This window comes from Aulonocara stuartgranti (genome assembly GCF_965226115.1).
Source record: "Aulonocara stuartgranti genome assembly, chromosome: 20".
NCBI lineage: Eukaryota > Metazoa > Chordata > Actinopteri > Cichliformes > Cichlidae > Aulonocara > Aulonocara stuartgranti.
Window position 1 is genome coordinate 550740 of NC_138956.1, and position 18396 is coordinate 569135.

Consider the following 18396-nt stretch of genomic DNA (forward strand, 5'->3'; position numbering starts at 1 on the left):
GAGGAGTTTTCTCAGTGACCACAAGGTGCCAAAGTACTGTGGCTGTCAAACAAGCCCACCTCGCCACCGTCAAGCTTCACAGTTAATATGAGGAGTATTCTGAATAATTTTTGCCAACCTAACGTGTGCTGCCATGTTCTTTTTTAAAGAGCAGAGACTTTCTCCTGGAAACCATTCACACCAAGCACAACTTGTTCAATCTTTTTCTTATTGTACTGCCATGAGCTTTGACATTTGGCACGCTAAATGAGGCATGTAGAGTCTGAGATGTAGCTCTTGGTTTTTTGCAATTTCCCTGACCATTGCATGGTCTAACCTCAGGGTGAATTTATTTGGATTTCAACTCCTGGGAAGATTGGCAACTATCTTGAATGTTTTCCACTGTGAATAACTTTAGAACTGAAAGAGGGTTTACCTTCTTTTTTTCTATTACTGTAACACAGAAAACATGTTCAGATGATGATGAAAGGATGCCACACTGAGAAGCTGTCAGAACCTGAAAGAGTTTGCCATTAGATGCCAATGCAACGGCAAAGGAAAAGACAAGAAGAGCAGGCACTCTGCTTTTTTCTAAACCTGTTGCTCAGCTTTAATAAAAGCTGATTGCGGAAGGTAATTTCCATTACCTCTTTCTACGAGCACAGGAAGATGAAGCATTGCCTAACGCCCACTTGTAAAGCTGAGAAACAGACACATAAAGGCTGTGACAGTGAGACAACACTGCTTTTCATTTAAAACAATACATCAAAAATAGTTTTGAAACATGCAAGAAGAGATCATTAATTACATTTTTAAGTGGGCTCTTGAAGTGTGTTTCTTTCTCTGTTTCTGTTTACTTATCCAGAATATATAGATAAATACAATCCCAACCTGGAACTGGAACTGGAAATAGTTCACCTCAAAGTAGAATGCATGTGCACCTGTGACAAATGCATCTAGTTCAGCTCAACACAGTTCTGTTTCTGTCACAGAAATGTGGTTTTTTTTAGGATTCATAGCTGAATGTTTCATGTAACACAGCTGCTTAAAAATATAGCAGATGTTTAATGTTACACGATAAATGCCCAGTGTTGAAACAGCTGTGGATTGAAAAAGGAAAAAACATAAATAGAAAAAATAGACCATGGCGGTTTCTTTCACCATTAATTCAACAGGTTTTTGGTTTGAACTGAAGCTGAACTCTGATTCAAACCTTTTTGCTTTTCTTGTATTTATTTTCTTTTTTTGGTGGGGAGGGGGTTAAGTAACCAGACCAGATATTTTATTTATTATCAAAGTAGGCTCCTTTTAATTTGAATCATTAGCATAAATTGACTCAAAGAGCTTTTTAGCTGCTCTGTTTCAAAGTTCACAATAATATGCTAATAGATTTTATTCCCCTTCACGTCACAATTATTTTGTTTTTATCATGATAAAATTAGGTATTAAGGGCAAAGAAAACAATTTGGAGGTGTTTTTGTAGGTTATGAGCCAATAGTTTTAGTCGAGTAGCCAACTTAAGATAAGATAAGATAAGATAAGATAACCTTTATTAGTCCCACACGTGGGAAATTTGTTTAATCTTAATTTAACTTAAGATTAAATTAGGCAAAATGTGGCCAATGAAAATAAATAAATGTGGCACGGACATGTGTGACTAGATCCACCCAAATACAACTTGCGTTTGGATGTCTTATATAAACTTAAATAACACCTACTTGATAAACTTATTAGCAGAAAAATAGTTGTCAGTATAGCTACATATCTTAAATCTCAGCGTAAGTGTGAGAAGTGCATCGAGTTTTGATAGCTTTGTTGGCTGAGAGGTACTACGTGATATTTTCAGGCCTAATTTCAGTGGTGCAAAGTTTTAGTGGGCAGAAAGATATCTACATGGAAAAAGCCCAAGACAGGGAAAATGTTGTTGTTGTTGCTAATGACCTTGGTGCTCTTGGCTGTTATTACACTGATTTCAGTGGCCATGCCTTAATGTTAGATTTGATCACAAATTTTAAAACTTGAAGACGTTTTGAGACCTAGACCTGATGTAAAATAAAAAAATAATCAATTTTTGATCCAACACAGTCCTGTGCCAGATAGTAAAATAGTTGTGAAACTTAATCTATTGATTTTACTGATGGTGTTCATGCGTTCAGTCCCAGGTATCACATCATGTATTCAGCAAACAAAAGCTGGAATATGTACCATATGGACAAAATTGTTTGCAACCAAATGGCACTATATTGCCACCTGCAGGATGACAACGAAAGTGGAACTGGCGTAGGAGGATTAAAGCCTGCTGTTTTTATAGACTGAAGCATTTTCCACTGTGCAATTTTTAACTGCACCCTCTTAGTTACTTTATTATTGCAGTGTTACAATTATGTGTATTAAAAAATACAGTATAAACACAACTTTATAAATGTGTCCCAAGTCCATATTTATCCATATCTTTTTTTACCATATCTGGAAGAATACTTATTCTTACATTTGTCAGTATCCATCTAGAAAACGGCGACCATCTCATGTCTAATGGACTTGAAATATTGAAATTGTGCAAATGTTGTTAGTGCCACGCTTAGTGGAAGTAAGCAATTTTTAGTAAATGGTCAGTGAAAATAAACTGTCTTTTAACTGCTCTTTCACTGTAAAAGAGGAATTAAAGGATAGTTTATTTGTGTGTGTGTGTGTGTGTGTGTGTGTGTGTGTGTGTGTGTGTGTGTGTGTTTGAAGATTGCTCATTACAATCTAAGAAAGCGCACAATCTAAAATAACAGCCAGTCTGGCCTTCTAAGCCACCAGACAGACAAGCTTGAAGTCAGTAAATACTACAATAAATTGTGGTTGGTCTCAATCCTGTAACATAACCAACCGGTTTTGGCTCTTACTTTTTTAAAAAGAGTAGGTTCACAAAGCCAGCACAGGAACAAAACAAGGACATGTTGGAACAAAGGTTAGAGTGTTCAATGCCGTGACCTCTCTTTGCTAATGTGACTAAACCAGTCCACTGTTCACTGCTTGAAAGACGATCTCCAGTACTTAGGACAGGTTGGTTAACCACAACCCCTCTAAATCAGGCTATAATTTATATAATGCGTCGTCATATAATGGTCCTTGCAAAACCACACGTGACGTGCAGGACTAAACTGTGAACTTGAGATCAAGTCTAAGACGTCTTACAGATCGGGTGCACTGATCAAGTAGGAAAGATGAGGTGCGATGTTGCCATGCGGCCATCAGGAGGGGCTGGAACAAAGCAAGAGGCAGCACGCTGTATTCACCACGAGGCTTACGGTGCTGAGAGTACTTAGTGGAATAATTCGCTCAAAGTTTGCTTTTAAAGGGAGACTATTTCTAAAGCAAACAGCCGAAGCCTTTTAATCATATTGAAATCATTTATTGTGACTTCTATGGCAAAACAAATCTTATTTTCACTCCGTGTGTACGCTTCAAGCATTCACACCATCCATCGGAACTGGTAAATATACAGATTTATTTTGCGATTAGACCAAATCTTTCAGAATTTAACGCACAGACACGGACTTGCCATAAATCTAACGTTGGACGTCCGAAACAAAGAGGTTTATCCCGGACACCCATGACCGCATATATCCCCGCCCTCCACCGATCAACCCACCAACCATTGGTTGAGCTGTTGCACTACGCCTTTGTGATTGGCTGACTGTCTCGTCACTGAAGGTCTGTTGTTCACGCTCGCACCAGAGCAGCAGCTCCAGTGACAGTGGAGTGCTTTGATTCATGCTGTTGTGGAGTCCCCCGTTTTTGGATTCAAAGAACAGTTAATGCGGCCAGAAAAGAGCGCATGAAGGTATGGAAGAGGTTTTTACCACTTTGCTTTGGCGGGTTGTTAAAGTAAAAACTAAACTGCAAAAGTCCACAGGTGAATCTCTGACACAGTCTGAGATTTGCTTGTACGATAAAGGATTTTGGTATTTCTGATTTTTACAGGGGTTAACTTGGGACCTTGTGCTAAGTCATTACGGGGAAAAACATTTCCACATAAATATAGTAGCCAAAATAAGAGGAATCTGAATAATCGTTCATTTTCAGGCTGTAGGGTGTGAGTGCTTCAGTAGTATTGATTGTACCCTAAATCCCAGCTATAGCTATTAATAAAAGGTAATTTGATGTTGTTATGAGGTTTATGGCACTTGGATATTGAACTGAATGTTACCAATCCAGAAAATAATGACATCCCCTTGTGTTACACAAAGGCCCGGGACGGCAGGTGGATCCTCTGCTGCTCCTGAGCAACCCCAGCGATCATTTAGAAATGCATGGAGCAGACTGAGCACTCTTTCCCACACAGTGAGCAAAGCAGGGAGGACCCTTCCCGTTTTCTTAGCTAATTTTTAACCTGAGAGAAACCACAGTAGAGAGATTAAAGAGAGAGCATAAACGCTGGGCTATGTGTGAATTCACTCAAGATGACCACAGTAACTGAGGTGTGTACTCTCCCTTTGGCACTTACCACAGACCACATTAGATGCTCTGCTTCTATATTGAATGTCTGGCTTGATATGGATGAGCATAACCTCTAATTTTAACACCATGAATGTATTTGCTTTGGCTTATTACCGGATCAAGCTTTGCTACTCACACAGCCAACCTGCAAAAGTTAAAACCATGTCAGCTACAGAGTGGGTTTCAGTAATTTACTCTTGAGTGACGATTCCCATGGTTTGGGTATCCCTGGAATGTGGCAACGATTTTCCATGGAAGCTGATCGAATGACAAATACCCAGTTTTGGCATTACACTGACTGGAAACAGGTCAAACATACAGCAGTACTGACACAAAACTAAAGTACGTGTGTGGTTGAGAAAGAGTGAAACCACTTTCACATTATGACAAGTAAGTAGCCAGTAAATAACTGCTGATTCACACTCTGCTGCTTTGCTGTGAATGTCGGTGAGCCACAGAATGCACTCTGGAATTCTGAAGGGACAGAGAGTGTTGTGGGATCGCTGCTTGAAGAAAGCAAAAGCTTTGAAACTTCGTGGCAGCGAGGAGAAGAGGGTGGGTTTCTTTAAAAAAGAGGAGATGAGAAAAGTTGCTTTGACAAATTAAAGGAAATATCAAAACACCAAATGGTTTAGTAAGTATGAAAATAAAACTCATCACACGATGTGCCATTTGCAGACAGCAGATCTTGACTCAGTTGAACACCTAAAGACAGAGCTGGGCAATTAATGTTCCCAACGGGTCACATGAGAAACGGGGACTGTTGTGGAGGGCCACGACAATAAGCTGAACTCAGTTCTGCTACTCGTAAGATTAGACGATACACTTAGTAGACATAGTGGAAATGGCAGCATTTTATCATTTTTTAATCAACAATATTTCAAAAACAAGTGTGTTTTTTGGAAAGATTTCAGAGATTTTTGACTCATACAAAGTGCTGTTGTTCTTTTGCTTTTAGTTTAATTACTTCATCTGTAGTTTTTCAGTTCTGTTTTGTAGGTTTCTTTAGATCTAAAAATCTAGTCTGCTTTGGGCTTGAACAAGTGCACAGAAGTCAGGCTCAGTGGCTGTGCAGGAAACACGAAGGACAGCTGTGTATGCATTTGTTAAGCTTAATGAATGAGAATATTTGTTCATGTATGAGGTAGATCCAAAGTGAAACAACATCTAATGAGATCTCTCCTTATGTGTAGAAAGTATTTTTTGAAAGAAGAATAAAAATCCAGCAGTGACACTGACTTAAAGTGCTCGAATGAATCGAAAGTGCAACACACTCAATCAGTGCTCTTTCTCTGATTAAATTAACTATTTAAGTTTTAGCATTAATAAAATAAAATAATTTTTTAGTACTGACATGCAGCATCTGCGGGTGTAATATAAAATGCAAAGAATTCAGTTCTGTCTTCATTTCAGTCAGTTTTTCTTATATCTGCTTCAAAGGTGACATTTTTCTCTGGCAGATTTGGACAACAACCAGTTGAAACACCTGCCAGTTTGTCCCATTTGAGTCCCAGCCAATCAAAGCATTCACACGTGTCACAGACATCACAGCTCTTGCCCCGAGCTTCAACTGAAGCTCCAGATTTCCTGCAATGTCCTTGATCCAGCTTGTTCCTGTCAAATGCAGAGTCCATGAAACACTCTTTGATAAACCACCAGAGAATTACTTATTGTTTTTGCAGTTGTATGGGAAATCGTGGAGCTGGTCTTGATCGCTCCATCCTGGTAAAAACAAAAAAAAGTCCTTGGTTGTTTTTGCAGCTTTGCAGGTTTAGATGTATGTTCCCCCTCTGCTTTAGTCAAGTTGCATTTATTTGCCTATTTAGTCTCATAATGGTGACTCAAACTGTGATCCTGAAATGCAGCAACCGGCTCTTGCATTGTGTTTCACCAAACAGCTGAAATGGGGCAAACCTCATGATTTATACTTATTTATGTTGGAATTTTAATTTCCCATTAACCTCATGTCAGGTCGATCAGGGACAACCAAATGGCCAGATGTGACCCATGAATGTTAAAGTCTGCCTTTACATATGGGCCCCATGAGGAAGACCATGATCATAATCTCCTTCTTCACACATACCTCATCAAACTCTTGTCACACTGAGCAGTTTCGATGTGATTTAAAGGAGCTGATTTGAAAATGACTTCATCTGCAATTCAAAAGATGAAGTCAACTTTCAGAAAGGTCTGTCTCAGTTTTAAGAATGATGTCAGCTGTGTGAGGTGTGTTATGTCTGGCCCCTGTGACTAAACAGGGCCCTGCTGTGAATCACAGGATGCAGTAGTGTAGGTGTAGCATGGCTAAGGTCTTACAAGCTTAAAAAAAGATGTTTCAGACTATCACATTTGCCTAACAGTCTTGGGATTTGGACTTAATGTGCAGATATGCTAATGACTTCCTGTTTATAACCCGGAGCACAACTCAGCAAGTCCACAGATGGGACCCGAGTCCCTTTGTATATCAGTTCTGTGTCGCTCCCTGAAAAATGAGAATGAGTAGCTACTACTGGGGGCTGATTTACATATAAATCAATTTGTAATACCCAGAAGCAATCTTGTTTCCTAATTTGATTTCATTCTTTTTTCATCTGCTCCTTTAATGAAATAAAACAGTTTTTAGGAACAATGAGAAATCTTGCTTTCACTCACTCACTCTTTCTGTCTTTAGGAGGAGAAGATGAACGTGGAGGCTCTAAGCAGAGCGGAGCTGCTGACTCTCCTCAGTATCTTGGAGGGGGAGCTAGAGGCCCAGGATGTAGTCATACACGCCCTCAGGGTAAGTTGGCAGCTACATCTGATACAACAGATCCCCCCGTGGACTCGTGCTTACCGAAGGAGTTACATGACGGAGCATAATTAACCGTATCATTTCCATCCCAGTATCCCAATGAATAAAACAAAATGTGAGACTATCTTTAGTCCATACACCATTTGACACTAAAATTAACCTGTTTCAGCATCACGCTCCCAATAAGAATGTGAGTGAACTGGGAGGGGATATGTAAACAGGAAGCTGAGGAAAAAGAGCTAGTGAAGACGATGGCACAGCAGCCGTTCTGGGTTCATCAGAGCACCAGTATTATTGCTGGTCAGTCTGGCCTTTGACCAAATTTTCTTTTTAAACTCAAGTCACTTTTCAGTTTTGACTATTGTGTCTCGATTGAGTTCAGACAGACTGCAGTTTATACTGGTGTCTTTTGTGACCACATTAGTTTAAATCTGGGGATTCCCATTGTTGCAAAATGAAAACAGAAGCGGATTACTCTGGTGTGGTATGTTGCCTCAGGTAAATATTTCAAAGCCTTGCAAGAGCTGTTTAGCTTGGGCTAATTAGTTGTACATAACTGTGTTTGGAACACTAAACACAGACTATGAAGATGACTGCAGATTGCATTTTTAGATTGCATACTCTACATAGCATTTAGGCAAAGTTGTGCCAGTCAACACCCAAACATCTTTCAACTTGGGCAACCTGAATCACAAGAGTCCACATTAGAAAAGATTATAAACGTCATTCCAGACAAAACTCCACAACAGCCATGTTTCATCACACGTCTGATTTTAGAGAACCGTTTAGGCTTGGTTTTCTTTTGGATGTTGAGTTTTGTGCAGCTAATTCACTCAAGCTGAGAGAATAGCTTTCTTTTCCAACAACAGTGTTTAGTGTCTGGGCCTGATCTGATTAGTTCTCTTTGTGCCGCTTTTTATACTCCTGCCACAGCAGCTGTTCTATGCTTAGACCGTGAATGTTTGCCTCATTGTCTGAAATAACAATTAGGCCTACAATGAGAACAAGTAGCAGTGATGTGATATATAGGCTTTGATATTGACATTTATCTAAAAAGCAAATGAGAAGGCAGAATTTCAGTGCCGGGACCTGAAGGAAAGCCATTCTAACCACACCAGCTCATATGCAAGTCAAAGGGCTGCTATGTAGAGCTGAAGCATACAGTGTTTGACCTGAAACTCAGTGCACATGTTCAACCATCCCCTCAGGACAAATGCATAGTCGACTTATTCCTTTTTCCAAATCTTTATTACTCTGTTTTTTCTTCTATCTCTTTTCCTCACAACACAACCACATTACGGGGGGACTTTGATGTTTAACTGTGACCCATGTCCCATCTGCACAACTGACACACACACACACACACACACACACACACACACACACACACACACACACACACACACAGGTTTGGTGGTCTCCATGGGGCCTGTCAGAGGCTGCAGTGTTTACTGTGCAGAGGATGTACAGAGTTATAGGCTTAGATCACTGACTTCCTTTGTTCCAGCTGGGGGCCGGTACAGTAGATTGCTGACAGGTCAATGTAAGGGCAGACTGTGTGTTGAAGGGAGTGTCAGGACTTGATAGCAGGCTTCAATTTAGTCTGTCTCTGTGTATCAGTTTGACACCCAGGAAGTCTATTTATACAATTTGTGTTTCACTATCTTGGGTCTTTTGTACCTTCCCACTCTGGTTAACATATCTCAAGCAGTTGCTATAACAATGCTTTTCCTCAATTAGAGCTCTCTTTTCAGTTTGTTTACTAGCACACTGCACTTACCAAAGAAGTCAATGCTTACTTGCATGTGGGGCAGATTGCTCTACCATATTTTCCAGTATTTTCCTACCTCAAACACTCTCTCCTCCCAGCAGCAAGTACCTGGGACTGCAAAACAAACCTGCATCTTTGTAACCCCTCCTTCACCTGAAACCCCTGCAAACCTGGAGCTGCAACAGTTGTTTGCTTACTTAATCACACAATGAGATGGTGTCAACTGTGGGACTTGTCTCTACAGATTCTGGGTTTTAATGTTTCCAGTTCTCATCAGCGAGGACACAGATGAGCAGTTTTACTAGAGGGAACATTCCTCAGAACATGACACCAGAAACAGGTCTTGCATTCCAAGAGGTGTGGCGTATGTTTTGAGTTAACAATTGTCTGCAACTAAAGGGAACTAATGCTATTATTATCTTCTCCCTGTTAAGCGCTGAGCAACTTAAAGTTAGTGTGTTGAAAACATGTACTTTAGAGAAGAAGCTCTACACCTGCTCCTTAAATTGGCAGTGAGGAAGTATAAGGTTGGTCCTTGTAGACTGGTGCATTTCTGTTGAGACAAAGTTGGGAGCAAATGTACGAAACAGACACTGTAACAAAGTCTGTGACGCTGGATTATCTGATAATGGAACTGTTTTTGTTTGTCCAGGCAACAGAGTTTGTGTGGTAATGTTTTTCATATGATGTCATGTCCTGTAAAAATGCTTTGTCTATTTTTATAGGCTGATGTGATTTCCCGACTCCATAAACAATAAGGGTGGGCAAGACTTTATTGTTCAGATAAGAGTGTGTACTGCCCGATTTGGACAAGTTCTTAAGATTGGCAGGGTAAACATTATAAAAAAGGGCCACTAACCACACAGAAGTTTCCCTTAAAAGGAAGCCTAATAGAGTATTGTAGTGTACACTCGGTCAGTAACCAACAGCTGGGAGATTGTAAGAGGACAGCTCATTGACTTAAAGTGTGTAAAAGAGAAGGTGGGTCCACTTAAATATCATTTAAACAGCATCTGGAAACACAAACCATGTCACACACAGAATTGATAGAAACAAGTAGTTGAATATGAGGCAATGTTTTCCTAAGGATGCCTTTTTATGGCTGCTTCTGTTACACCTTAACTAGATTTCAAAATAAAGGTTTATATCTAACAACACCCTTCATTTTATTTAGATTTACCACACAGCCTGGCACTAGTAATAATAATACAACTTTTTTAAAAAGCCACATAGGAGATCTGGCACAGAGTTTCCTTGTTCCACTAATGAAATGCCTTTTTGAAAGCAATGCCTGACCAAAGGGTGAGAACACCCACTTCCATGTTGCATCAGTAACTGCTGATGATAACATTTGCTGCAGTTAAACATTACTTAGAAAGTTTCATTTGGTGTCGTCCCACTTATCTTAGCACCACCTGTGATTAATATGTACCTGGGAGGTGTCTCGAGCACACCTTAGCTTACATTTCATAAAGCAAACACCTAAAATCTCATAATCCCATTTTTCTTTCTCTCGCTCCCTCTGTCTGTCTCTCTCTCTCTCTTGAGTAGAAGAAGAAATAAAAGTAATGAATAAAAAAGTGAGTACTATCATTGAATTACACTTGACTTACAAGTCAATTTGTAGTTTTAATAACTGTTATAAACTTAAAGAGACATGATGTCTCACCACATGCCTACATTGTCGAGACACCGTTTGAGGGGGCCGCTGTGCTGCAGGGCATTATTTATCTGCATCATCTGGAAAAGCTAATCAGCGTAAACCTAATACACTGTTTTTAACTCTGATTTTTAATTATTAAATCTTTCTTATTTGCTGGTTGTCTGTTTTAGCTGTGTGTGCAACCAAATTTTGTTTATATTCTTATTGCTGGCTTTGCACATAATGGCAATAAATAATAACCCATTTAGGCTGAGACATTTTTAAATTGCCTCTATTTTTTTCTGTTGCCATGTAGGTCTACAATTTCAGTCAGTTTGGAGTGATGGAAAGGTGTAAAGGAGAATTTATAAGAAACTAAAGCAACAGAAGTAATAAAAGAAGCATTGAAGCACCTTTTCATAGTATGTAGAGAGTTCGCCTGCTCCTATTATGGCTACTATTTAGTCTCCCAGTTAAAATAATACCTTAGCAAATCTCTGCTTCAGTTTGGCTGTTTCTCACATTTCTGCTAAAACCTCTGTAAGCTAACTGCTTAGCAACATTAGCTAATTAGCTTTTTACTTGTAAGAATACTAATGACACTGCTGGCTCAAGTTAATGTGTGGCTATTAGTTGTGTATGTGTTAGCTATAAAAAATATATGTGTTATATATGTTCATACATCATGTGTTTGTATGTGAGCTTGCTGTATTTTTCTGCAACCTACTTTGAGTAGGATGTGTACGGGCTCTCCTAAGAAATTACTCCATACTCTTGCTTCTGTTAAGCTGTGGTTTTTTATGGTGTCATTAGTGGTTAGCTAGCTAGTAGTTAGCTCCCGGCTGTCATACCAAACTCACTGAAGATGCACACTATTGAGCAGATATGTTATGTATAACCATTTTAATGGAAGTTTTCACTCTCATAACTGCTGCTTGAAGAAAAGAAAAAACAACCACTTGATTCCATTTAACTTGTATACAAAGTGTCAGTTAAATCAGATAATCAGTGCACATTTTGACTTTGTCTGTGCTACTTGCTGAGCTAATTGAGTACCAAATTCAAATTGAAAAGTATCCTGCATATTTTTTCCCATGACTTCCTATAAAGACATTTGTTGTCTGTAGTTGTGTAGAGCTATGTAGCAGAGAGGCTTTGCTTGTTGTGCCCTGTCATAAAGGAAAGTGCAGTCTGTCATTACGATCAGAACTGTCCCGGCAAAAAAACACGAGAGGCCAGACCTTAGGCCAGCTCTGCTACAAACACACACTGAGCCCAGCCCTTAATGGTCTGTTTAAACAGCTATTTAACTCAGGAAGCTGCAGTTTTCTCTCCAGTTTTACTCTAATGACCAACAGAAAAATAACAAAAGTTCACAACCACAGTTCAGGATATACATAATGGCTAACACAAAACTTTATAGTCATAGAAAAAGGGAAACTGAGATACGGATATACAGTCGTATTGGTTCTCAGACACTGAAGGCTGCAGGGTCAGACTTGGGAACAATGCATGGGACTGAAAGCACTGAGACAGTGTCTTTGTGCAAGTTCTGTAATCTCTTCACTGAGGGTCACATTCTTTGTATAGCCAGAGAGAAAGCCTCAAATACAGCCTTCCTACTGAAGCCCTGAGGGTGTGTGTGTGTTGTAATGGTATTTTTTGTTTTGTGAGAGCATGTGAGAAAAAGAGCCTGACAGAGAGGAGGAAGTAAAGAGATGCATTTTCTAACAAGTGATGATGAACTTACAGAGGAATGCAGTGGCATGCATGTTTGGGCATGGGAACGAGGAGAAGGCATTCAGCTGGGGTGTCTGATGAGAATAGTAGGGGGAGATGGAGACTTGTGTCCCCAAGACCCGTGGAGTAAACTCTGAAGCATGTGCTCACATCATTAGGACTGCCTGCGGACCCTGAGTGCCTCCAGAACTCAAACATACTAAACATACTAAACATACTATCTGCTATGTAGTCAATGAGACCTCCTAATTTTTTCCCCTGAACAGGTGTGCTGTCACTTTTTATTCACTTGTTTTTAGTTTACATATAATTGAACCACTTTAATAGCGTCGTGTGTGTGTGTGTGTGTGTGTGTGTGTCTGAGTTTATGGTACAAACATTCACCGCTGCATCCCTGGGGAGGCGTTAACATCTGCCCCTGGTGGGGGGACTGGATAGCCGTTCCTCACCTCTTTGTGTTTGGTTTGAGGGGGATGACCATCTGCTTGGTCTCACGCTGACGATAACATCACTCAGCGCAGATTTCCTGCAATCACACAAACACACGCTTCCGGATCTATGTCCAGTCATAATGATATCCTTTTTTGGTTCGGTGCCACAGTGTGGAAAAGAGGCTTCATCCTATCAAACCCATATACTGTCATACATAAGAAACACTGGTTTCTGCTGAGTCAAGTCTGAACTTGTACTCACATATTAATGTGCATGCATGTTCGGGACATAACAGTCCCGGAAAAAACAAAATACATCTTCAATGTTTCCATAGAAGTTAAGAGAACAAATTGCAGTCAGGTCCTGTTAATTAAATCAACTTAATTAAATGATCTCCAGCAAGCGTGCACACCTCTGTTAAAGGAGAGGGTTGGGGCAGTTTGCTGGTATTCACTTGTGTTTGAACACAGTTCCAAGGAGGAAAGACTTCGTGCTGCTGCCTGTCAATCTAGGGGGGAAATCACCCCAAAGTCAGGCTGTGGAACGCTCAGAGAAATGTAAAAGAGACACAGATCTTATACTGCTAACTGTTAGAGTTAATGATAGTACAATTAGAAAAAGATTGGACTAGTGTGACTTTCTGGAAGGGTTGCCAAAAGCCTGTTTTCTCTATAAAGAACGTGGCTACATGGCTTGGGTTTGCAAAGTTGTGTCTAAACAAACTAGACTCCTGGAACAGTGTCCTTTGTACAGACCAAAGTGGAGATGTTTGGCTATAATGTAAAGCACCACATTTTGGATAAGACAAAACACGGCATATCAGGGCAAACGCCTCCTACCAAATGTCAGTCACAGAGATATAGAGATAATAATTAGTGCTTGTTTTGCAGCCATGAGACCTGAACACCTTACAGTCTTTGATTATGAACTTAGTATTCTAGAGTCACTTGTGAGGCCGTCTGTCCGACTGCTGAAGCTTAGCTGAAACTGGGTCATGCAGTAGGACCATAATCATAATGACAGTAGAAAATCTTCAACAGAATGTCTAAAAAAGAAAATAATCCAGGTGCTCCAGTGGCCCAGTCAAAGTCCAGCCTGGTTAAAATGCTGTTGCAGGACTTTAAGACAGGCGTCCATAAACTAATGCCAAATTTTAAAGAAAAGAGAACCAAAGAGAGACTGATTTAGTCACACAGAAAACAAACTTCAAGGTATTTTGATAAAGGTGTTTCTACACTTTGTGTTGTGTACTTAGTTTTTCAGAGGACTACATAGAGTCCTGTGAAAACTTCCTTTTTCACATGACTGTAGACTGTAGTAGATTTTTTCTCTCTCTTGTTGCCTGCTGTGCGACACAAAAATGTGTGTTACCATGCGCTTCAATATTTGATATTTGTTCAAGCTGATTTTCAGCATCTCTTGGAAAGCACAACCGTATTCATATGTGTGAATAGAACAGAATGGATTTCTTGTCATTGTATATGCAACAAAATAACAGGTTAATGTTTGTGTATATCTGATAGGCTCAGCACAGAGATGCTTTTGTCCAAGAGCGCTACGGACAGTATGACCTCAGCGATCCATTCCTGGCCCTGCAGCGGGACAACGAAGCCATGGAGTGCCATAACACAGCCGCCGAACCTCACACGCATCTGCAGGGAAGGGCAGTGGGGCCAAATCCTCTGGCTGTGCTTAAACTGGTCATGGCTCACTGCAAGAGGATGCAGGAGAGGATGATGGGACAGTTAGCTGCTGCTGAAAACAGACACAGAAGGGTAAGGGGCAATGCACATTCAGATAGTCACCAGTCTTCAGATCAGCTTTTCTACACAGCCATTATCACACATGGGCTAACACAAGTGCAAGTTTGCTTTGTGTGTGGACATGCATGTGTATTTGTTTCAGCTACTGATTTGGCTTATAGTAGTGAGGCAGACCGAGAGGGGATGTGGAGCTTCTCCACCCCAAAGCTCTGGTCTGTGAGGATATGTGTGGGAGACTCACAACTTTAGTGTTTTTCCCTTTGGCTGTATGTTTGATAGATGATAGCAGACTTGGAGGAGGAGAAACGACGACACGTCCAGGAATCTGCACTCCATGCTGATTTCACCTTCATGCTGCAGACAGAAAGAGATAAACTACTGCATCAGGTGAGACTGGAATGTAAAGGATAGGCGAAACAATAAGTGTGTCTATATGTATGTTTGTCTTTGTGAGATAAAATGTTAACGTCTTATAGAAATTGTTCCTCTCTTGCTGACAGATGAGCACATCTGGTCAACCTGCTTCCCTTTCCCTCACCTCTCCCTGTCTGCACAGTGTCCTTTTTCGCTCTTGTGGTGGTGATTTAAAACCCAGCAGCAGGGAAGCATCAGTGAAACTCCACTGTGTAACTCAGTAGGGTGGAGAGGGCTTGTCCGGTTAAAAGTATAGACACACACACAGGCACAGAAATGTTCCATGGGAAACAGATGAGGAAGAGACTATTGTTTAGCTGACTAGTTGCCATGGGGCTTTATGGTCTCAGGAAGCCTGAGATAATGGATGTTCACGTCTAATGCAAGGTCAGCCGGCGAGCACGCACACTGAGAGCACACAATCGGCTACTACATAAACTTCACACGAGGACCTTATGTAAGAAAGGCTTCCTGAGCGTCTCTCAGTCTTCCTTAGGCCTTCCTGCCTCATACCAAATACACACACCATTATATTTTCTCACCTCTCACTTCCTTCTAATACTCATCAAAGCTCTTTAGAAGCCCAGAAATCTTCAAAAGATTTCACAGTAAATGCTCATTTCCAAAGAACATAGCTTTTTAAATGAGACAATATCATTATTATCTCAGTGTCACTTGAGTTAATGTCATAAAAGTCATTGACATATAAAACAGCTCTAAAATAGACAGCAGTGTTTGAAACAGAAAAACACGATTGCTGCCAGCTTGGTTATAGTGAATAGACTTTTCAGAAAATGTGTATTTTTAAAGAAAACAGTATCTGCTCCACTGTTGGATCTACTGTGACACAGCAGTGCTCTTGTGCCTCCTTGTGGCCACATGTGGCAGAGCAACTATGACTTTATTTGTGTCTCTCTCATTCCCTTTCTAGCTGGAAGTGGAGCATGCAACGGTGCAGAGATTAGAGAAGGACAAAGCCCAAGTAGTGAGCAAGGTGGAGGAGTCTCTGTGCCAGCAGCAGCAGCTCTCCTCAACTCTGACTCTGGAGCTCCAGAAAGCCAGCAGCCAGGCTCAGGAGGAAGCCCAGAAAGTCTCACAACTTCAAGTATTGCTGCAAGAGGAGACCAGTGCCCTGGAGAAGCTCCGGGCTGTTCTTGAAAATGAGAAGAGCAAGGCAGCCAAGCTTCAGGCCAAATCTGAGAAACAGATGGCTGAGTTTGACAGAGAACGTGAGCACTTGAAAGTCAGACTGGGTAAAGAGGAGGAACGGAGTAAGGAGCTTGAGAGACAGGTGGAGGACCTGAAAAGGAGGTTGGCTGAACTTGAAGGATCTAAAGAAGAGGCAAAGGCAGCTGTGGTGGAGGAGAAAGAGTCAATACCCAAAAAGATGGCAGATTCCACTTCTGTTCAGACTGAGCTGGATGGAAAGATAACCGTCACGCCTAAATCCACCTCACTGTCAAAAGTCAACGGCCATCATGGTCAAAAAGAGACAGAACTGACACAGGAGGGGAGAGGGGCAGATAATGGTGGGGTAGTAGAAAATGGGGGAGGATCACTTTTGCATTCCCCTCACCCTCATCCTGCCTCTCCCTCAAGCACAGCCTCCTCTTCCCTCTCCTCTTCCCCCATTTCCTCTCCTGTTCTGGCAAAGCGTTTGGGCAGTCCTGGTTTCCATCAGTCCTCCTACCAGGCTGGAGTCAATCAGCGGTTCCAGGCTGCCAGGCACAAGTTCCAGAGTCAGGCGGAGCTGGATCAGCAGCAGCATGGCGGCCCACTTTCCCCGAGGGACCTCTCCCCCACCACCTCCTCCATTCCTCCCCCACCAGAGCACACCACAGCTAAGCAGCTGGCCCGCAACACTGTCACTCAGGTGCTGTCCCGCTTTACCAATCAGCAGGCTGGAGTCAAGCTGGCTCCAATCAGCAGCTCTCCATTTGGTACAGACTACCGCAATCTAGCAGCATCTCCCCCGGGAGGAAGGTCGCCTTCAGGGCCTCTATCTCCAGGCATCCGCTCCCCCATCATTCCACGTTCAGAGAGGGCATACCCTCCCCCAACTCCTCCCAAGAAGCCGGGCATGAGTCCAACTCCAGGCTCTCCCAGTCACTCTGCTCGAACCAGCCTCTTTCCAGAGCTGACGGGGAACTGTGGGCACAGTAGCAGTGGCCAGGAGGGGGCTAAGGAGTCTGACCTGGTTTTATCTTCAAGTGGTTAATAGAAAGATCACACTAACCAACAACTGCTAAACAATTCAGGGATATGTCGGCGGTTTTGTAGTATCCATCTTAAGTAGCAAAACTACTTAATAGCACTCCAAATCAGAAGTCTAGACAACTGAAGCTGTGCTGGTTCAGTCAGATCCAGATTTTGCTGCACCCCTACCTCCATGAAACAGTTGGAAAGTAGAACTATTTGAAATGAACTACAGTACATGGATTATTTTAGATGCACTTCTGTTTTTTGTCACTTGGCTGTCTTTCTTTCTTTCTTTCTTTCTTTCTTCACGTAGAACTATTGTGAGTTTGTGTAATAATTGAAAATGTGCTATTTTAGACACTATATTAAAAGTATTCAAAAACAATTTACAATTTAAAGAAAGCACCTGTTGATTTTTTTTAAAGAAATTATTATAGTTTTTGTCATTGTTTAACAAACCTTTTCTTTCGTCATGAGCAGAAGCTGCTCATTGTTTTACAATTAAAAAAACACCAGTCACACAATGTTAAAAAAATAGACTGTGTAAATGTAAGCAAACGTGTAGCTTTCACTGTGTTTTTGAAATGTTTTCCTGATGACTTCTTATGCAGATTCTAGAGATTCTCAGTTAAAAACTTTATTATACTGTAAAAGAAAAAGTTCTGTATGAACAAACATCACCTGCATGTACTGTTTTTATGCTACACTTAACCATGAAAACACTTGAGTATTATGAAAAGGGAGACCGCACTTTGCACTACTTTACTGTATGTCTATGATTTTTAGTGACATCTGCTTCACAGGGAGGACTGTGTCATTATGTGATAAATTGTAGTTATACTGTCAGTAAGCGTGGACACTAAAGCTTCCAATCATGCCACTGTAATCTTTCTATTGTATTATTTCCTGTGACTTACTGTATGATCCTTGGCTTTAAAACCATTGATTCCTTCCAAGCAAATATTTTAGCCATTCTATTTGAATCTGTAGGCATACACTGCTGTCAGTGACCCTCACCTGTGTAAAGGATGACATGAAACCCTGCAACATTTTGTGCTTTTCCAATAAACTGTCCATGTCTTGAACGCCTAGAGTGTCTTTTAAAACAATGTCCGTTGTTTAAATCTTGATTGGAGTGCCATCTAACTTTTTGTATCAGGAGCAGAGAACGAAATAAAAC

The 18396-nt window shown here is 41.0% G+C and overlaps 1 protein-coding gene across 1 annotated transcript; it reads left to right on the top strand.

Annotated features, from left to right (window-relative positions):
• The first annotated feature begins 3681 nt into the window (after window positions 1-3681).
• Window positions 3682-18301, top strand: cttnbp2nlb (CTTNBP2 N-terminal like b). Its single transcript, XM_082518394.1, has 5 exons — window positions 3682-3808; window positions 7136-7243; window positions 14364-14615; window positions 14883-14990; window positions 15949-18301. The coding sequence occupies exons 1-5, from the start codon at window positions 3803-3805 to the stop codon at window positions 17233-17235; spliced, it is 1761 nt and encodes a 586-aa protein (XP_082374520.1). The 5' UTR covers window positions 3682-3802; the 3' UTR covers window positions 17236-18301.
• Window positions 18302-18396: the final 95 nt, after the last annotated feature.